The following is a 22,291-nucleotide window of genomic DNA, read 5'->3' on the forward strand; positions in this document are numbered from 1 at the left end:
GTTTCAGAAGGGTCAAATTATTGGTGTGCATCAAGCAGAGTCTAGGATCTAAGATCTAAGGAGATTGCTGAAACTACTAAAATCAGGATTAAGAACTGTCCAATGCATTATTAAAAAGTAGAAGGACATCATCTTTGAGGAAGGAATGTGGTCAGAAAAAATCTTGAATGATTGTGATCAGCGATAATGCTTCACCTAAATGTTTGGTGAAATCTAATCATAGAAGAACAACAGTAGAACTCAGGGAAATGTTTAATAGTGAAAGTAGGAGCATTTCCACACGCACCATGCAAAGGGAACTCAAGGGATTGGGACTAAACAGCTGTGTAGCCTTAAGAAAACCACTTATCAGTGAGGCTAACTGGTCAAAAATAGCTTCAATTTGCTGGGGAGCATAATGATTGGACTCTGGAGCAATGGACAAAGGTCATGTGGTCTGATGAGTCCAGATTTACCCTGTTCCAGAGTGTTGGGTGCATCAGGGTAAGAACAGAGGCAGCTGAAGTGCCTACCGTACAAGCCTGTGGGGGCAGTGCTATGATCTGGGGTTGCTGCAGTTGGTCAGGTCTAGGTTCAGCAACGTTATGTGCCCAAAGAATGAGGTCAGCTGAATACCTGAATGTAGTGAACGACCAGGTTATTCCATCATGGAATTCAGGTTATTCCCTGATGGCATGGGCATATTCCAAGATGACAATGCCAGGATTCATCAGGCTCAAATTGTCAAAGAGTGGTTCAGGAAGCATGAGACTTCATTTTCACACATGGATTGGCCACCACAGAGTCCAGACCCGAATCCCATTGAGAATCTTTGTAATGTGCTGGAGAAGACTTTGCGCAGTGGTCCAAATCTCCCATCATCAATACAAGATCTTGGGGAAAAATTAATGCAACAGAAAATAAATGTTGACAGAAATAAATGTTGTGACATTCCCGAAGCTTGTGGAAACGATGACACAGCGAATGCATGCCGTAATCAAAGCTAAAGGCGGTCCAACGGGTGTGTGACCTTTTTTTTGGCCAGGCAGTGTATATATATATATATATATATATATATATATATATATATATATACATACACACACATTTCTCAGTAAGAGCTTCTTGGCAGCTGCACATCCTTTCAGACTCATAGTGTTGAGTTGTCTTTTCACAGCGGAATGATGGACAGAAACACCTGTGGATTTTTTCAGATTAGAAGCAACAGTGGAGCTTGATTTTCTCCTCTCTCTCAGGATGAAAGCTTTAAGTGCTGTTTATCCGATGGTGGTCTACCAGGTCTTGCTCAGTTGTTAAGAGTCCCATTTCTTTTGTTTTGTTTTTATCTCTAAATGAATTTTAAACTCCAGTTTTGGAAACTATTTTGTCCTTTATCCTCCTTTGTCCTTTCCATTGAAAGTTTATTATTTCACATTTAATGTCCTCAGAAATACCTTTTGAAAAATGAACCTACTTCATGTATTTACATACTTAACATACTTATTGGAACTTGGATGTAATGACTGGAAATAATGGAATAAAAAAATGAAGGATGTTCTCTGACTGCTGCAAAGTACTGCAATTTCTATATTTCATTTAAAAAGGCACAAGTTCACATTAATCAGAGTGTTTTCTTTTTGGATAATGTTCTATAAAGCTTTATAAACTAGCAACAGTTGTTATGAAATTAAATCAACTTGTTTGTGGACTGAGCATGGAAAAGGTAATTAGTTAATAGATTAATAAGACTATTCACAGAAGGTAACTATAAAGCTGCTGGGATAGAAGTGTGCATGAATTAGAAGACAGCAAATTAGCAACTCAGAACTGGCAGAGTGAGAAAAGCCCATAGATACTCATACATCTCATACATTCTCAGCCAGTGAGCAGCATCAATACACAGACCTCCACACAGACAGACTGCTAATATGCTAACAAATTCTGTACCAGTGTGCCATATGGAGTCGTACTTCTGCTGTAGGGTTGGGGTTCAGTCATTACTTACTGAACATCATTGCAAGTAATGCTTTAAAAGTACCAAAAAGATAAACTCACAGTAATCACAAGGACTGAGCAAATAAATAGCATAGGGTAACATTGCAACCCAACTACGCAGCTGCTTTTGTATCCTGGACTACAGTTGATAAATTCAACTGAAAACCATTAAAAAAAACAGAACTGAAGACACTGAACATCTATATCTAATCAAGTGTTCCAGAAAGTTGGTATTTTATACACTACCTGTTTGATGAGAAGCAGCATAAGAGCGAATATGCCTTTGAATTCTGAACATAGAAGCTTTCACAGGTTTGTACAGCACATGTGGAAACAGTCCAATTTGCTGCTGTTTTATGCATTAAGACTTGCTCGTCTCATTTCTATGTGTGTGCAGGCTTGAAGGCGTGTGCTTGTGTGCAGGTCATAAAGGAGTGTGCTGACTGAGCAGTGATGAAGGTGGTAGCGGTCCATACAGCAGGTGGTACCTTCTCTCATTAAAATTTAGCAGAACGCTTCTTGGCTCCGATTAAGCTACAATGCCTGAAGATGAAAAGCAGACATAAATTACTTTCAACATGTGAGAAGAAAATAAAAATGTGAAGCAGATGAATATAAATCTATATGAAAAACTGGACTTTAAAGGGCCCATATCATGTTCTCCTTGCAGGACCACCTATAATATTTGTGTTTTTATGCACCTAAAAAGTCTAAATTAATTTTTGCATGACCACTTTCCAAACCTCTCTTTACTCCAGTCTCTCTAAATTAAGCAGGCTTGTTGTAACTGTATCATTACGAGTGATATATGCAACTCCTCACTCTGATTGGTTATTGTACATCATAAAAGCGGTCTGGACTCAAACACCGAAAAGGGTGGGGCTAAACTGCTGCAGGCTAAAAAGGCAAGAATTTAGTTGTTTTTTTTATGAAATCACAACTCAAACATGGCTGTTTTTATAGCTTAGATGTCATATATATAAACTGTGTAGAGTGGAGAGTGAACAATATATTTTGAAACTTTGACAATGTTGATATACTATATCAAACTCTTGATTTGACTAGCCTTAAACTGGGCTGAAACATTGCTTTTAACCTCAAAATCAATAGAAAGAGCAACCTTTTTTTCCTGATATCACAAAAAACAATGAACTCAAAATGGACTGTTTGTGAGTTCAGACTGTGCCTTCTACATGTGGTAGTAGGGAAGACTGATTGAGGGAAGACTGATTGAGGGAGGGGAAAGAACTCTGAGATCTTGGGCTGGAGCTCTAGGGATCTTCTGCCTGTAGCCAAAAGGCCAGATCCCCCTTCATATAACTGTGATAGGACTGTCATAGGACTTGGGTACAGGGGTGGTGGTGGGGATTGCAAGAACTTCATCACAGGTAACAATGTGAATTTTATAGGGTGTTAGACTTGAAGGAGGAAGGGTTTCAGGCTCGGTCCTCACCCCCAAACTTCAGTTATTTTCCAACTCCAAACGATTTCTATATACTGACTTTACTAACTGTGGAGTGAGCAGTATGAAAATCATCATATCCAATCATATCCAACATTTTTCATTGTACTAAAAAACATGCTTATTCCTTTTTTACATGGCCATCCAACCTTTCTTGTAACATACTAAAATGTGATTACTGTTCTGTTCTATATTGTGCCTCATTGAAAAAACTGTCCAAACAGAAGCACTCTGTAATAACTTCAGCCTGAGTGAATAGGGCTGAAGGGCTGTAGGCTGAATAGGTGGTTTTATGTTATTATGTTAGTTTTCATGACTTCACAAAAGCAATGACTTCAGTGAATACATGTTTTGAAACGTAAATAATGTTTACATAATACATCAAAGGCTTTTATTTGAAAAATTTGACTTCCTTGATATGGACCCTTTAAAAGTTTAGATGAATGTAGAACAGCAGTGAGAATACCTGCTTTCTCTGCAGTCACTCTCATCTCACTTAATGCCCCTGAAACGCAAGAGACAATATACAGAAGCTGGTTACACTTCCACACTCAAACTTAACACAAGAGTTAACATGAGGCATAACTGACCACTCTACTCACTGTTGAAGAGTGGCTCAGCTTATCAAAACGAAACTTCAGGTTTGACCTAGGTGAAGTTTTACTTTTCCCATCTGAGAAAAACAGAGAAATCTTATTGTAAAAGTATTAGAGCACTTTGTGTGGGTGTGCATGTTGGGTGCTTTTGTATGTGAGTTCATGCATGCAATGCACGTGGTATTACATGCATGCCCATGCCTGCGTGAGTGTGAATATGTGTGTGTCTTTACTTTTATTACCAGTAGGACTGCGGCACATAATGAGTGGTGTTGCAGAGTTCTGGCTCTCCACGCTGAGGGAGGGGCTGAACACGGCGGATGAGGCCGAACTTGGGTGACTGCTCTGGGGGAACACAACATGCACGAGTGCCCTGTCACTACCATTCCTTCATCTGCCTGCCACTTGCTGTAATAAGATCTATGTGACTTAGGGCTTCTGAACCTCTGGTTACACAGTTTAAATAATCCCTGCCCCAGCACACCTGATCCAGATCATGAATGGCTTTGACCGTTTACAAAATAACGATGGACATAGCCAATTATGACCACATGCTCCTTCCTACATTAAACGAAGAGAAAATTTGGAAGACCAAAGTCAAAACTATTAACTAATAGTGTAAAGGGACAGCTTTCTTGACTTGCTAAATAATTTACCTGGTTTGATTATGTGAACGTGGTTGACAGAATTCATTTTAATTTACAAACAATTCTAAAAACAGAAAGCTGCAATTTATAAATCTACTCTGATCGGAATTAAAATAAATAAATAAATAAATAATAATAGTACAGAGATATTTAATGATTTATTTTATCAATTTCTTTCTTTCTTTCTTTCTTTCTTTGTAAATATAGGTTCATTCTGGAATTGGAATGTTGTGAAATGTTAAAAAACTTATTAAACAGCAGTCATGCTTGGGTTTGTAAGGAGCACCCAGGAAAGGCAGAGTCCTCTATGAGCAAGAAAGTGCTGAAAATGTACCAAAAATGCCAGGGATTGAGATTTCAGATATTTCACCCTCTACAGTGCATAATATCATTAAAACATCTAGGAAATCTGGGGAAATCTCTATGTGTAAAGGCAAACCACATCTGAATACCTGTGACCATTGACCCTTCAGATGGCATTACACTAACAAGCAGCATGTTTCTGTAATGAATGTCCCCACATGGGCTTGAGAACCAATGCAAGTTGTTACATCAAGTGGAAGTCAGGTCTGAAACGCTGCTGACTTCTCTATGCTTGAGCTCCTCTGAAATGCACAGTGGCAACCTGTATGGCCTTGAGTTAACCCTTCTGATTGTGAATAGAAAAAAATGTATGTTGTGTTCTTTGGACAAAAAAAGAAAAAGACCATTCAGATTGTTATCAGTGCAAAATTCAAAAGCCAAGGTCTGTCACAGTTTTTTTTTTTTTTTTTTTTTTTTTTGGGGGGGGGGGGGGGGGTGGGTTGGTGTTAGTGGGTAACCTGCACTTCAATGAAAGCACCATTAACTCTAAACAGATTTTCTATAGTTCACATAGAATTTACTAATCACTGCTTCTGGTTTTTATTTGCACTTCACATACTGTGCCAACTTGGAATTGTAAACTGGTGTAAATTCACATTGAGAATTCTCAAACATGTATGTCTCCTTGGATCTAAAGTTTATTTTTGAATACTAAAATGTTTTCAGTGGGTATATTCCTGCTGTCTGCTTCAATGTTTCCTTTGTGCTACTGAGATTTTGATTCACAAGTGCTACAGATGCTACCAGGTAGACTGAATGTAAAGTTTTACAGACATAGAAACAGTAACTAATGGATTTGTCAGAATTTGTCAGAACGGTCAATCAGTTGCTGGATTAGATATAATGGAGCAGGAAATACTTTAAACTGATGCGGTCTATGGTGTTTAGAGAATCTTATTAGCCCGTTCAACCAGCTAGACTAAGATTTATTCAACCACAGGCCCTGCCACTATGGACCTGCTTGCTCGTAAGCTCTACACTCACTTCAGGCTGGCTATGCTGTGCTGTGCTGTGCTGTGCTGTGCTACACTCACACACGCAGTGATTGTTATCATGAAGAAGTTTGCTGAGGCATGGCATGGCATTTTGTACTTTGATGTTGGCTGACTATAAAGCAAATGTCAAGCTGGATATAGAAGCTAAAGAAGAAGCTTCTATCATAGCTACTGCCATCAATAGGCATTAAGTAGGTGTCATTTAAATTCAAATATCCATGTGTATAAACACAGATAAAAAATGAATAATCAATGCACATGTTTAAAATGTAAAAATTATTACAAAATCCCAAGAAATGGAATTGCATTTCACTGATTACCATATGTAGTATCAATGCAGCCTTAGTCAACAGTGTTGGTTTGTAACTGTGCTGTTACTCTTTTGTTGCTTTGTCATTGTGAATGTGCTGTGATAGAGGGTTATAAAAGGAGCTTTATCTATGCTGTGCTGTAACTGTGGTGTGCTGTGTTGTTTTGTAACTGTGCTGTTATTTTTTTAGCTGCTATGATGTATTTTATAACTGCTGTAACTGTGCTATGTTTTGTAACTGTGCTGGAACTGTTTTGTTGTTTTGAAAATGTAATATGACTGTGCTGTTTTGTTTGGCAACCGTTGAAACAGTTGTGTTGCTTCGAAACTGTGCTTTGTTGTTTTGCATTTGCACTGTGCTGTTTACGCATTGTTTTGTAACAGAGCAATCTGTGCCGAAACTGTTCTGTTGTATTGATACTGTGGTGTGACAGTGCTATGTAATTGTAAAACTGTGCTCTGACTGTGCTGCAAATGTGCTATGTTGTTTTGTAACCTTGTTGTGACTGTACTATGTTGTTTTGCAACTGTGCTGAACTGTTCTCTTGTTTTGAAACTGTGATGTGAATGTGCTGCAACTGTGCTATGTTGTTTTTAACTGTGCTGTGCTATGTCATTGCATAACCGTGCTGTGAGTCTGACCATGTCCAGTTCCTCCAGGCCCTCTCCTTCTCCGGCTGTGCTGCTGAAGCTGCTGGTGCTGGAGGATGAGCGAGAGATGTTTGCCCGGCCACTGCACTCCTTCAGCTTCACAAACGGCCTGCGGAGCACAGACAGGGGCAGATGGGGACAGAGAAAGAGAGAAATTAGTGACTGTCTGGAGGAACTCAACAGCTGGTGAATCATAAAGCAGAAGTGAGACACCACAGTTAACTGACCTTTCTTTGTTTGGACAGATCTCTGGCGAGCTTGGGTTAGATGAAGTTTCTGACCTCACTTCCTGGGAATGTGGAATGATGTCAGCCGTTTTCTGGTCACTGCAAGAAGAAATTACACAGTCTGTAGAAGAGCGCATTATCTGCATATTGTAAATACTTAATAGTTAAAAAAGCTGAAAATGGTGATGAGTTAAATTTACTTGACACAAAAATGTATTGCATCAATGTAGTTACCGTGAAAAGCAAATAAACTGAAATACAAAACTGTGTTGATGTAATACATTATATTCACACAAAAACTATGTAAATAATCTATGTATTACTTTTTTCTAGCGTATCTGCTGCTGCAGCTGTAGGAATATGTTGCTTTTTTTTATTTTTGACTGAAGTAAATTATGCTACTTCTGAAGAGGAGTGATAAAAGGGGAATTGATTTTTTTCAGACTTTCTACATAATTCAATGGTTGGGATGTAAGCAAAGTCATTCAGAGTAGTTTGATGTGGAATGGTTTGTTGTGGACAAACTTACAGGAACCAAGTGTCTCAATGGTTACAACACAAATATAGCCACTTTACTTCCTATCCAAAACCACCAATGAACCTACTCGTGTCTTCTGAGTTTTATATGTTGATAATTGTGAAACTGTGATCTGAAATGTTTTCTCCTGAGACTGTTTTGTTCTACAAAGCTCTGCCATGGATGGATTTTAAAAATATGTTTTAATATAATTCTTGTCTTAAAACTATCAGAAAATAATTTAGAGATCAAGCAGCAAGCATGCCACAGGGTTGCCTTTAAAGGCATTAAACTCTTCAGACATCTGGTTCCTAGCACCACCACTATGAACAATTCTGACTTCGTAAGTTTCTCTAGAATGGAGCATGTTGCATCAGACCTCTCTGAATCACTCTGAATCTTAACCATTTAATTATGCATAAATTTTGAACAATCAGTGGATTTACAGTCAGGCTTGGGTTAATGGTTAGGTCTGTCACAGAACCATTTTATATTCTCACAAGTATAGTGACAAAAGCACATGTGCATATAAGACCTGCGGGATGGATGTCTCTCAGTAGGACTCTCTGTGCTGGAGTGCAGTCTGGGAAAGAGGCCTGAGCGCCGTTTCACCGGACTCTTCAGAGGAGACTTGGCCGACAGAACTGGGGGCTGCACGTACACAAAAATACACACCCTTATTCTCATACAGTGTCAGGACAGGAGGTCATACATACAGTACCAAGCAAAAGGCAGCTAAGTACATTAGAATAAATTGTTAAATTCGATTAGCAGCATATCTTAATTATTTTAATGAAGGATTGTTTGAGATGCAGGTTGATAACTACACATAATACTAGGCTGGGCAGTACTGCAAGTACGTATTTATGCCTAATCCAACCCTGACCTTAACCTCAATATCATTTTTTTATTTTTTGTTCTGAAAATGCATCAAAACAAATAAATAAGCAAACACAGTGGTCAGATATTGTCCCTCAGTGAAGCACTGATGAAATAAGGATAAGAGTGTAGGGCTAAATGGTTAAGCACCAATCTAAAACTCCCTCAGGCAGTTACATCATCCAATAAAGTTTTCATTGTAGAGCTTTAATGCTCACAAGCCCTCTCTGCTCTCCCTCCCCCTCCCCCTCTCTCTCACCGTGAAGGTGCTCTTGGTGCACTCAGTGCTGCTCTGAGGGAGTACTCCTCCACTCACACTAGATGGTACTCCTCCCCCTCCTGCAGGCTTGTGTTTGTGAGAGCCCACCATCGTCTCCATGGAGTGACTCCTCACCCGCATGGCCCTCTGGGACACAAACACAGAGAGCATGAGAATAATGAGATGTATTATTGCTTATGGCTATTTGCTTACAACTGAAATCACTTGTATTGTTCAAATGACCTTTTTGCATTATATATATATATATATATATATATATATATATATATTGCAAGAGGTCTGACGGTGCAAATATAAACCGCTTAAAACAATTTTATAATACCTCAGAATAAAATAGAATTCTTTGAAAGCATTTCACTCCCAAAGTAAGTCAAAATATTTATTTAATTTGATTATTTTGATATGAATTATTTTGCACCCCTACCTTCCACAGAATACAATATTTGCTTGCAGCATGGTGCCACTACCTTATCTCATAATGAATGAAAAATAGCAGAGATCGTTGCACTGCCAAAGAGCGTTCAGTAGATGGAGCCATATGCTGACAAATATACAGTGTTAGGCGGGAAGCAATGTGGGACAGAAATGACTTACACAATCTGCTCTCATTATCAAAACTTTATTACACAGTATCATTGTGATTTGCTTTAGTGGTAAACTTCTCAGTGCATAATATGTGTGTTACATCTGTGATATTTTAATAGAATACCTGGGTTGGGTCAACTCATCTTGTACAACGGTGTAAACACATGAACACACACAATAAACACCTACAAATAAGCAGATTCACAGGCAAAAACAGTAGAATGAGCGCCACTTGCAGAGAAAAGGGGTATTAGTGGCAACCTTTCATTCCGGCTTTCATAAATTTTCCATAAAAATCTGGCTTCTTGATATTCTTGATATGATTCTTCATATGTGACAGATAACCAGTTTGGCTTTGCAGCATGCAACGGTCAGGCTTTATCGGTCAACAGTCAGGCGTCAACCACTTACAACTGGTCAAATGATATTGCTTTTGTTAAAGACCCTGCCGGCCAACACAACTGTTTCCATACACATTCTCATCATTATACAGTGTTAGATTTCCAAAATCCTGTTAATTTACTCTAATAGATACTTTTGCACCTCCCCCTATTATGTAGGGCTTCCAAATTTTCAGCAAAATGAAATGGTTTAGATATAATCAACGATTAAGTCACTCAGAGTGGTTTGATGTGAAATGCGCCATTCTAGAAAAACATTAACACCTCCAAATGCTACATCACAAAAAGTAAAACATTACATGAAGTGGTTATAAATATGCTGCCTAATGTCTAAGACATTCTTTTATGATAGTTTTGAGGAAGTTTAAAATGATATCTATAAAAAGTACCCATAGTTTGCCATTACTAGCATTACATTAAAAAACTCCCATGTATGTTCTGGATCGCAAATAAAATGCCTATATTTGAGTTGTAGACATTGTGACCACCAGTGTAAAGAAATCTAAGTCTGTACGTTTCTCTAACATTAACCATTTCACATCAAACCACTCTGAATGATTTTTTTTTACATCTCAAAAAATAAATGATGCAGAAATCTTTCATTTCTATCCATGAGACTCTTGTTGGTTTGCTTGTTTGTTTGTTAGTTATTCTTGTTATTGTAACAAGACGATATAAAAGATGTCTCTTTATGTGATGTGTTTTGTAATGTAGGCTCAGGCACTGGACATCTGTGTCAGCTGGATGTGGTAGAAGACAGTGACAGCCGCTACGCAAATCAGCACGGCATAAGCAGTGTGTGATCGTGAAATATCCCACACACACCTCCACACTGCCTGCAAACAGCCACACACATATACAGTCACATAGGGGAACTCTATTCCATTTCAACTACTTTGACTAGTTTCTTTTTAGGCACAATTTCAGTTATTGCTTCAGCTAGATTACTAATAGATTTTGGTGCTGCTGTCCTACTCAGTTTAATCTTAACAGAGCAAGACTGTGGGCAGAATTGGTCTCCACAGTTCTTGTGTATAACAATCTAAGTAAACTAAATGAAAAAGTAGCATCAAGTAGGGAGAAGGTAAGAAGATCATGTTATAAAAGACAAAGTGTTAAAAGACAAACTCAAGCTTCGTTTAGTTAATGTAATTGTAGGAATTAAAAAAAAGGCTCTCTACTGTGACACGTTTTCATGCATTAATTTAATGCCTTAAACTCTATGAGTACCTATGTGGGCCTTCACTTTATTTCTTCTTATAACTCTCATAACTTTGTAACTTTAGATTAATAACTGAATAAGTCCTAAGATTACAAACTGAGTGATAAGTCAAATGAATGGGGTTAAAGATGGTTTTGAAAGATCAGCCATAAAAAATATTGCCACAAAGGGTTCTTCAAGTGATGCCATTGAATAACAACGTTTTGTTCCCTAAAGAACCATCTTTAAAAAGAGATTTGTGAGTATGAGTAGAGTATTTGTATTGAGTATTTGTGAGTAGAACCATTTAAAAGTTTAAAATATTTGATGTCATGTATACCAATGTAAGGGTTTATGTTATGCACAGGTTCTGTAAACACTAAAAGCAACCTTCATACAGAAAAACAAGAACAAAGAACACGTTTTTAGTGTTCACGTGTGGTAAGACTCACCTTAAAAGACTCCAGCAGCCCTCCATGACCTCCATTCTCCAGCTTATCTTCATCTGTAATTGAGCCTAAGCCTAGTGTAGCCTGCGTCTGCCTGTGCAGTTCATCATGCAAGTTATCCAGGAGTGCAGCTCGTGTCCTTCCCTGCAACAACATCAGCAAAGTTTATTTAAAAACAGTCTTTTATTTATACAGGGCCTCCCAATTGAAACCAAAATGTGAAGTAGGGAATGATTCAATGAATAATATAATTTTCAGAATTGTTCTTATACCCCAGATGTAGTCCATCAGCCAGTACATGATCGGTGTCCAAATTTTGCTTCTTTTGTTTAGCACTGAAGCGAAAAGGCTGACATAGCTAACAAACAGTAGAAGCCAATAGTCAAATTCTTTCAGTAAATCCCCAAAACTTCAAACCAAACTGGCATCTTTATAAATTTTATACAGACTTGACAATGTGGTTTAGGACACACTATCTATGTCTTACTGCGAATTAGACAACACATATGGATGCTACAGAAGTAGACGATTTAGATTTTTCTATTTATAAATAATCTTTAATTTCTAAACTGAAAAAAATATATTCATAAATAAACCAACAAAGCTGCACCTATATGACTGCATGAGGTGTGTGCATACAAATGGGGGGTGGCTTTCTACAGAGGAATCAAAAATTGACAACACTTGGGGCAAGAGGAGTTTTTTGTAAATCAGGTATTTCATTAAAAAACTAATTGTCAAAAAAAGAGTTGCACCCAGAAGGAAGTGTCAGATTGCAATACTATTTGGAAGGAAGATCAAGGGTTACCAGGAGCAATAAATGATTAAAGTTTATACTGATATGGGAAATGTTTATTGAGCTACACATAGAAGTAGAGCCTCTCAGTATGCATCAGGCCGCCATGTTTGGTAACACAACATGCCAGACATCTCTGCATGGAGTTGTAGAGGTTCCTAATGGTATCCTTTGATAATCCATCCCATGCAGCTTGTATATTCTCACTTGATAGCACGTCCAATATCTTCCTGGTTTGCTGATGTGGCTGGCCATGGCATGGTCTCATTGCAAGGCAAGCTTTTGAGATGGCAGCAATATGAAGACAAGCGTTGTCCTGTTGGAATAGCACACAGGAATGTATGTTCAGAAAAGGTAGGGCCACTTGTTGCAGGACCTCATTACTGTATTGTTGGACTGACAAAGTGGCTGTAATGAAGACTAACGGCGATCTGGCATCGTACGAAATTTCATCCCACACCATGACACCAGGCCTTCTGGATGGGTGACATGTAACAATAATCCATTCATCTTGCTGCTGACCACGGTGCCTCCACACACAAATTCATTGGTCATATCCACAGAGACAAAATCGACACTCATCACTGAAGATGACCTGCTGCCATTCTGAGTCACTGCATGACAGTCTGGCATGACACCATTGCATTGCAGTCTTTGGCAACGCAAAAGTCGTCGCAACGTCTGCATGCATTTAGTCCTGCTTCGTGCAGCCATCTGTCAATGGTGCTGGCATTAACAGGATGATTCATGGAGGGCTGAAGGTCCGCAATCATGGCAGATCACTCTTTGTATGCACATCAGCATGTCGGACAATCCGTTGGTTCTCCCTTATCGTGGTTTGTGCAGGTCTCCCAGATCCTTCATGTTGCTGTTGTGTGCCTTCTTCTATCTCACAACCAGTATGGTGCACAATACGTCCATAGACCATCCCACTTCCCAGAGCCCTGATGCGACCCCTCTTGAACTCTTCCAACTACTCAAATTGCTTTCTAATTTTTCTCAGACAAACAAACAAAAAAAGTGGGATACTGAGTGTGCCTCAAGCTTTACTGTACTGCTTTTATTGTCTCAGCTCTCCTTCACATACAGTATGCATTGCATCTAAACAATATTATTTATAGAACATCCACTGACATCCAGGCATGAATAATCAAGTTTCAGTGCTACAGTCTCCTCAATGCCAAACATATACAAAAGGTATAGTGTGCACAACAGAGTCAGATAAAACATTCAGAATACAGACCACAGGAAAAGAAAAGAACATTTCTTACTCTTAAAGTACTCATAGTATCTGTTTGATCATACTGTGGTTATTTTGTTTCACTGTAGTTATGCAAACAAAACAGAGGCAAACAGAGCTGTACTGGCTTGTACATGCAGTGTAACTCCCACTCACCTCCAGCTTGGCAAACTTGTCAGACTTGTAACAGGCGTTTTCTGCATTGATCAGTTTTGTCAGCAGAAACTCTCGGAACTCAGGACCCTGCAAGGAGAAAAATCAGCTTCGTCACCATCCTGTTCCTCCGCTAAATCATACACAGGGCTAAGTGAACCTGACACAGCCTTCATCTCCTTCTCACCTTCTTAAACACTGCAGGGTTTGGCAGCGGTGGACCAAACGGGGGCACATCTTCACGGGCAGTGACAGAAACCTGCAACACAAACAGAGACATAGATCACCCCACTTATCTCTTGTTCTGTTGGGTGATTTGGACACCAACAGTTTAAAGGTGAATTCCACCACTTTTTTAAAACCGCAATGTAAGTCACCCATTTAGATGTAAAAAATCTTTTGATGTTAAATGGTTGGAATGTCTAGTACAAATATAGCCATTTATTTACTATCCAAAACAACCAGGGAACCTACAAATCTTATGATTGTATTGATAATGATGAATAATGTTAATCTAAAAAATACATATTTTCTTCAGAGACTGTTCTGTCTTATAATGCCCTGTATGTACCCCTCTGCCAGGCAACATATTTGTAATCATTTCATGTAATAACTCAAACAATTTTGACTTGGCAAGGTTTTCTGAAATGGAGCATTTCACATCAAGCCTCACTGAAAGACTTTGCATATTATTCAAATAAAAAAAATCTGTGGAATTCCCCTTAAAGCCTTGGAAGGCTTGGTTTAGACATATTTTAATGGATTGCTATCAACGATATTAAGACTAATCAAATATCAACCTTTGTTAAGGTTCTGTTTACACCACTATCATAGAGGTGACATAAGCCCACATTATCCACACTTTATGGCAGTTAGTTATGCTTTCAGAATCAGGAATTAGGACATTCATAATCCAAGCATTACCTTGTAGGTGGTGTGGTCAGTGCAGGGGTTTTCTGCCTGCACCAACACGTAGGCGTGGAGGAAGTTGGAGGCAATCATGTCAGGAACAAATGGTGTGGGTTCTTCCTGGAAAACTGCAGCTACAATATCATTCCCAATGTGCCTCTTCCTCTGCAGCTGCAAGATACAGAACTAGATATATCACAAGCATTTTACATTTCTGCAAATAACATCTCCACTTCCCTAAATTGTTGTTGCACAATTACAATGGCTACACAGAAGAGCAAAAATTCCTTTCAACATTTTTTTTACCACATGACCGTGTTGTCGTTCCAAGAGCCAAGAAGTTCTGTGAACCAAAACAAAATCACAAAAACAAAAACAAAACAAAAAAAATCACCAAAATTCACATCACAGTTTGAGGTGAATCGTAAACACACTGTATTGTCCAAAGTGTCCATCACATCTATAAGAACTTGTTGAACATCCCAATTCAAAACCATGGGTGTTAGTCTGGGAGCCTGGCCATCCCCCACCCTGCAAAATCTGCGGCTATGACAGCCTCCACTCTTCTGAGAAGAGCTCACTTTGTGCACAGGGGCACAGTTATGCTGGAATGGGAAAGAGCCTTCCACAAACAGTTCCTACAAAGTAGGAAGCACATAATTGTCAAAAATGTCATTGTGCTGTAGCTTTAACATTACCTGAAACTATGAGGCACAAACTGAAAAACAGCTCCAGATGATTATCCCTTCTCTACCAAACTTTACTGTTGGCACTATGCATTCAGGTAGGCAGTGTTTTCCTGGGATTCACCAAAGCCTGATTAGTCCATCAGACCGCCAAATAGTGAAGCATGATTCATCATTCCAGATAACATGTTAGCACTGCTCCAGAGTCCAGTGCTGGCATGCTTTACACCACTCTGGCCAGTGCTTGGCATTGTGCATAGTGATCTTAGGCTTGTTTGGAGCTGCTCAGTCATGGAAAACCATTTCATGATGCTCCTGACACACAGTTCTTGTGCTGATGATGCTTCTAGAAGCAGTTTGGAACTTTGTAGTCAATGATACGCACTATACCCTTCAAGAATTGGCAGCTCCCCCCATGATCACGTAAATGTCACTTTTGGTCATACTTTTGTTTTCAGATAAAAAGAAATGCCATTATGATGGAAACACATTTCCCTAATAAATAACGTAAATGTGAATAGAATGAAGTCATATGACTGCTTAAGTCTGCTCAGAAGGCAGCAGGTGCCCTTGGACTACTGAGGAATTTTAAATATACCTTTATCTTTTCAAAGAAAACATCATTAGACATTAAACAGATATAAAGTGCCTGTCACTGACTATGTCCTGAGCTGTTTAGTTTGCCAGTGTGTTCAGTCATTATGCTCATAGGATTTAAAATATAGTCATGAAATTACATAAAACTGTAATGAGAAGCTGCTCAGCATTAAATATTTGTCTGTAACATCTGTCCTGATTGCTCAGACGTGGTTTTAAAGATGTTGCATGATGAGTTTTATTCTGATACAGAGCTCAAGGAATCACAGCCTAATTGTCAAAGTTTTGAAACAATTCAATTATTCAGTTTGCATTTAATTCAACATCTGGATGGAAACCTGGCGAGCGATGATTTGCAGCATAGGAGTATTTCAGGATAAAGGCAGGAAACCACCGATGTAAGAAAATATGGAGTGTAGAACTTGAAGAAGGCGGTCTGATAGGAGTGTGTAGTCTACCTGCTGTACATCTCCTTCTGTAAAGGGAAGTTTGGTGGAGACATGGAACATGATTTCTCTGTTGCGGAACACAGTGTAGACAGACTGAGAGCCTGTCTGCCCATGAGACACGTCCAGACCTCCGCGGAACCTGAAGACCAAAACATCATACAGAAATTTAAGCACCAATTTTTATAATGATCCACTGCAGATGATTTCTACATGCTCCTCTTATCTTAAACTGAGCACAATAAACTTAATACAGTTAATCCTAGTGCCAATGCTGCTAATTAACTGAAATTTGAATCATTTATAGTAAATGTTTTATTAGGGCTCAAATGGCTCCCTATTACCAATGTAGTTCACTATGAAATAATGGCTTCTTTTATGTTGAATAGAAAGCCATTTGTATTTGGCCATTAGCTGACTGATTCTCCAACTAATATTTAGTGCACTAGTTGGGTATAGAAGCCAAAGCTTCATGACCTATGCAATGCAGTGTATAGAGAGTAGAATTTGAGATTTAGCCTTAATATACAGAAAGAACATGAACTTAATGACCAGCTTATTGGGAACACCTGTAGACCTGCTCAGTTACAATTATCCAATCAGCCAATTGTGTGGCAGCACAGCAACACATTAAATCATGCAAGCACACACCAAGAGCTTCAGATAAGGCTCACATCAAATGTCAGAGTAGGAAAAAATGTGATCTTAGTGACTTTGTCTGTGGTTGAACTTCTGAAACCGCTCATCTCCTGGGATTGTTATAGTCTGTAGAGTTTACAGACTTCATGGATTTCTGGATGGAAACATCTTGTTGATGTGAAGTGTCAGAGGAGAATGGCCAGACTTGCTCTAGCTTATAGAATGTTTAAAATAACCACTCTTTACATCAGTGGAGATCAGAAATCAATCATTGAGGTGGATGAGCTACAACAGCCAAAGAACACATCATGTTCCACTCCTGTCAGCCACAGCTACAGTGGACACAGGCTCAAACAAAATGGACCTCTGAAAAATTGTGAAAACTTTACCTGGTCTGATGTATCCCTATTTCTGCTACAGTATGTGCAGGTGGTAGTGTCTGAATTTGGTGTAAACAGAATGACCATGGACCTGCCTTGTGTCAATAGTTCATGCTGGTTGTGGCGGTGCAATGGTGTAGGGTATGTTTTCTTGGCATTCATTGGGCCCCCTAACACCAACTGAGCTTTGTTTGAATGCTACAGTCTGTCCGAGTATTTTGGTGACCATGTGCATCCCTTTATGGTCTTAATTTATTTATTTATCATGACTTCAGTGGCTGCTGAATTATGTACAACACTTTTTGGATGTGTGTAACACAGATTCACAGCATGATTGTACACCTGACAATTCTTTAGTATTACATAAGGTGGCCATGTCAACACGGACCAGATTCTTAAAGGAATGTTTTCAGCACCTTGTTGACTCCATTGCATGAAGAATTCAGGCTGCTCTGAGAGCAAAGAACTAGGGTCCTACTCAGCATTACGCTGATGTTTCTAATAAAGTAGTAAGTGTACATGATAAACATTAATGCTGTAACTTTGGTTATAATAGCCTTAATGAAAGCATAATTGAATAAAGGACTTAATAAAGACCTTACTGAGTAATAGATTTAATGAAAGGATAATTGAAAGCCTAATTAAGTGTGAAAATGGCATGTGTTGGGTAAGAATGAGTCACCCTTTAAAGTCCTGCAGTTCAATGTTGTCTCCCAACATGCTGAGGAACTCTGCAAATGCTGACGTCTCTTCATTATTTCCAAACAACTCTTCCTCTGACGTCTGAGGTAGACAAAGAAAAACAATAAGAAACAAGCTTGGCTTAAAGGGAAAGTCAACTCATAATCATTAAGATGCACACAAAGTCATTCAGAGTGGTTTGATGTGAACTCTGTTCTGGAGAAACTTGCTGAGTCACAGTGATAGTGATGGGAACCAGACGTCTAAAAAGCTCCCTCACAGAAAGGTACTACACAGAGAGGTTGTGAATAGATTGCCATTACTAGTTATTATCATAGTTATGATAGCTAGGTTTTGGCTTAAAGCATTTTTAAAGCCATCATAGTCAAGAGGTACTGGAAGGCAAAACAGTCCCTGAAGAAAAACCTAAAAGCTTTATGAAACTTGTGATTTAGATTATTTGTTTTCATTTTCAACATTATACATAATGACAGTTAGGTTTAGGGGTCATTTTGGATAGTATATAAAATGATTTTTGGGTTGTAGGTATTGTGATCCATGGTTCCTGTCACTACCACTGTTTCTCTTCAATGCACCATTTCATATCAATGCACTCTGAATGACTTTGCATCTCGATAACTGTATTATGAAGAAATTTTGAAAAAAAGCTGAGAACATCCCTTTTAAGAATTCAAAAACTCAAGCCTTCCATATATTCCCATTCTTTCACCTTTAACACTCACCTGCCCAAACTTCTGATATATGACCCCGAACTTGAAGGTGTTGTTGACTTCGTGCTCATCAAAACTGACTATAAGTTGGGAGCCCTTAGGGAAGAGATAAAAACAGAGACAGGCAGTGAGAGAGAGTGCCGGCAGGGGGAACATATGTGTGTCAGGACCTTTTCATAATTCAGCAAGGGCTTCGTGTTTGCCATGGCTGAGAGCCCAAATGGGTCCTGAGATGATCCGGGTGATGCTGAAACGACACAGACTGACACTGCCAAGCATCAGCGAAGCAGATGGACTTTACAGTGCCCCAGGGTGCACAGACATTAGCTCAGATGACCTGGGCAACTGCAAATAGAGCAGAACTCTACCCCAATTAGCCTTTATGACAAAAAGACAGCAGGTAGGCTGACTCTGCAGTGTTAGGATGTGTATGTGTGTGTGTATGTCTGAGAATGAGAGAAAGGGAGAGACTCACCCTGGGGTAGAGAACCGGATTGAACTTAAGACCTGTGACATCATCACAAAGCAGCTGAAAGACAGCACACACACACACACACACACACACATTAGACACAAAACTATACTATTATACATAGCTGTATCATCACATAGGAAAAGGAACAACACGACCATATAGCATTATCATACAGAACTGTATCTTCACCCACTGCATATGCCATGGTAAAGGTGGGTGATATGACCAAATTGTTAGTGGTATTGTGTTCAATTATGTAGTGGTATTCTTTCCTGAGCACATCACAGGTTATTGTCGGTGTGCAACATGGCAAAAATCTGAAGACATTTTGGTATGACACATGGTATGAACTACAATATGTAGTTTTAGAGGTTTGCAAACAAGTTTCTCTGTAAAACTTTATTTAGATAGTCTTTTGATGCTTTGTAGATACGTCATTTACTTTCAAGTTACAGACCATAATTTTCTTTGACTCTAAACCTGGCGCTAATCCTAGTCCTAGCCATAACCTCAGCCCAAAACCTGAACCCAACCTTCACCCTGGCCATCTTAACCCCAAACTGACCATTGCTTAGAATCAACAGTTTCAACAGATAGTTTCGTAACAATTTGATCATCTGTAGATAATCTACAGGGGACTATAGCAGACTATCCAAATAAAGTGAGACCAGTTTTTCCTCTGAAATATGAAAATCACTACCTTTTACAATATAGGAATTCTGAACATACTTTTATTTGAACTTTTATCTAAGGGTGCTTCTGATATTTTTTAAACATACTGTAAGCCACTTGATCTGCTACATGTATGAGAAATGCTGTATAAAAGGGTATTTCAATAAAGCGATGCTGTATAAATAAAAAAATGTTGCAAAAATATAAAAAATAGAATGAGCATGAAATAAAAATCTAATTGATAACATACATTTAATGTAACTGATCTACATCTGGTTTTGGGTGTGTTTGGTGCAGTTTTTATGTTATAGAAGTGCTGATGATACTCATTTTGGAATTCATTCTGATAAAAAAATAAATACTGTCATGTTCGCCACACATATTTCAGTATTTCTAAAATAAATGCCATTTATTTTCGTCAAAAAAAAAACTGATTTTTACATCAACTGTAGAAAGCCTATAAATAACAATCCATGGCTTTGTAGTACAGAGTTAACTGAATGTTAGACCATAATGTCATTATCTCATATATACTTTTTTTCCTCATAGTTTTTCAGTATCATTATAATGATTATTATTTGGAACTACTGTTTTGCTGGTGTATTGTATTGTAAATATTGTGATTGTGTATCATGAAAATGTCTTAAAGTATCACAGTGTTACACCTTTTGCTGTAAACCTGACAAAGTAATGTCCTGAGTAAGCTTCACTGATCTGCAGGAGTTAAAGAAGCACTGGTACATGATGCATACCTTGGCTATCTGAGGCACACTGGGCAGCTGGGGCAGTCCCTCCAGTGGGATCCTGTCATGAAGAGTCTTCGTCTTTGACCTGAAAGAGTGAAAGATGGATGAAGATTTGTTCAGAACAGACGGAGAATTGATGTAGAACAGGGGTGTCTGATCTTGTCCACAAAGGGCTGGTGTGGCTGCAGAGTTCTGTTTAAATAAAGCAGGAGCATATTTGATTCTACTCATTTATCTAATTAGTCTTCATCTTCAACATATTATCATTTTTGCTCCTGAGTTGTTGAAATAAAACCCTACAGCTACACCAGGCCTTTGCAGATGACTGCTCATCCCTGTTGTAGAGAGTAAACTGTGTGTATGTGTAGGAGCTGTTCTTTTAAGTTAAGTTAAATGATACTTTTTTAATCCCACAACCAGGCAAGTTCCACCTCTGCATTTAACTCATCCGTGAAGTGAAACACCACATACACACTAGGGGGCAGTGAGCACACTTGCCCGGAGTGGTGGGCAGCCCTATCCACAGCGCCCAGGGAGCAATTGGAGGTTAGGTGTCTTGGTCAAGGACACCTCAGTCACGGACTGTTGGTACTAGGGATTGAACCAGCAACCTGATCACAGAGCCAGCTCTCTAACCTCCAGCCCACGACTGCCCCAGTTCTAGTTTTAGTTCTTTCATGGAGGAAGTCAATTATTAACTTTGACTATTGTTAAAATCTCTTTTTATTTATATTTGGAAACATATATATGCATATCATGGGGTGGAGGGGGGGGGGTCTAATAATTATTTTCACAAAAAGAAAGGAAAACAATTTGCAAAATATTGTGTGTTATCCTTAAAAATCTAGTAAAATTTAGGCCTTTTTATTGTCCATGGGGAACCCTCAGGGGCTTTTAGGCCTTCAGAGACTAAAAAAATAAAAATACATGTCTGTTGTTTTAGTTCATTTTTCCAATAGAATCATGCTTATATTGAAACTCTGCTTGAGTTGCAGTACTGCTCTTGTTTTATTATCAAGTGTTGGATGGAAATGCATTCTTGAAACACCTAGTGGAGAACTGGCCAATTGGAAATTGTTTTTCTTTGTGGTATCTAGGTAGATACAGCAAAACAAGCCATCCTATTGCTTAGGACTTCAACAGCTGAAGAGAAGGCCTAATGCATTAAAAGGCACTAAATAATCAAACAGAATAAACTACTAGAATCCTATAGTGATGATAGCAGAATACTTTGATGAAGCTTTGACATTTATAGTTCAATTTGAAAGCCTTGGTCTAAAAGTCATGGATGATCCTTGTCAGTTAATATTTTAAATTGTGAACCACAATAAAGAATTCTAATGCATTTAGGTGCTTTTATTAGGTTCATTCTAATACTGAGGAGGACCCACTTGCTCTCAGAACAGCATGAATTCTTCATCTAAGAGATTCTGGTCCATATTGACATGACTGCATCACTTAATTGCTGCAGATCTGTCAGCTCTACATTCATGCTGTGAATCTCTAGTTCGGTCACATCCAAAAGGTACTTTATTAGATTCAGATCTAAAGACTGTGGAGGCCACTGCAGTCCACTAAACTCATTATCATGCTAATAGAATCA

General features: G+C 38.7%; 1 protein-coding gene across 9 annotated transcripts in view; it reads right to left on the reverse strand.

Moving 5' to 3' along the window:
• Positions 1 to 1,234: 1,234 nt before the first annotated feature.
• Positions 1,235 to 22,291, reverse strand: part of rap1gap2a (RAP1 GTPase activating protein 2a) — a 146,898-nt gene continuing 125,841 nt past the window's right edge. For 7 of the 9 annotated variants that reach the window (XM_017725395.2, XM_037546609.1, XM_037546610.1 and 4 more), the window contains 17 exons: positions 20,695 to 20,773; positions 19,271 to 19,324; positions 18,808 to 18,891; positions 18,066 to 18,166; positions 16,377 to 16,506; positions 14,651 to 14,806; positions 13,914 to 13,985; positions 13,730 to 13,816; positions 11,541 to 11,681; positions 8,881 to 9,027; positions 8,278 to 8,393; positions 7,226 to 7,324; positions 6,990 to 7,107; positions 4,275 to 4,377; positions 4,039 to 4,109; positions 3,903 to 3,941; positions 1,235 to 2,517 (listed from right to left, as the gene is read on the reverse strand). In XM_017725395.2, the coding sequence (XP_017580884.1) occupies positions 3,933 to 3,941; positions 4,039 to 4,109; positions 4,275 to 4,377; positions 6,990 to 7,107; positions 7,226 to 7,324; positions 8,278 to 8,393; positions 8,881 to 9,027; positions 11,541 to 11,681; positions 13,730 to 13,816; positions 13,914 to 13,985; positions 14,651 to 14,806; positions 16,377 to 16,506; positions 18,066 to 18,166; positions 18,808 to 18,891; positions 19,271 to 19,324; positions 20,695 to 20,773 (1,567 nt within the window). In that variant the 3' untranslated portion in view covers positions 1,235 to 2,517; positions 3,903 to 3,932. The remainder of the gene's footprint in view (positions 2,518 to 3,902; positions 3,942 to 4,038; positions 4,110 to 4,274; positions 4,378 to 6,989; positions 7,108 to 7,225; positions 7,325 to 8,277; positions 8,394 to 8,880; positions 9,028 to 11,540; positions 11,682 to 13,729; positions 13,817 to 13,913; positions 13,986 to 14,650; positions 14,807 to 16,376; positions 16,507 to 18,065; positions 18,167 to 18,807; positions 18,892 to 19,270; positions 19,325 to 20,694; positions 20,774 to 22,291) is intronic. The other 2 variants (XM_017725396.2, XR_001859226.2) reach the window with 2 other exon arrangements.

Source organism: Pygocentrus nattereri, chromosome 17 (assembly GCF_015220715.1).
Source record: "Pygocentrus nattereri isolate fPygNat1 chromosome 17, fPygNat1.pri, whole genome shotgun sequence".
NCBI lineage: Eukaryota > Metazoa > Chordata > Actinopteri > Characiformes > Serrasalmidae > Pygocentrus > Pygocentrus nattereri.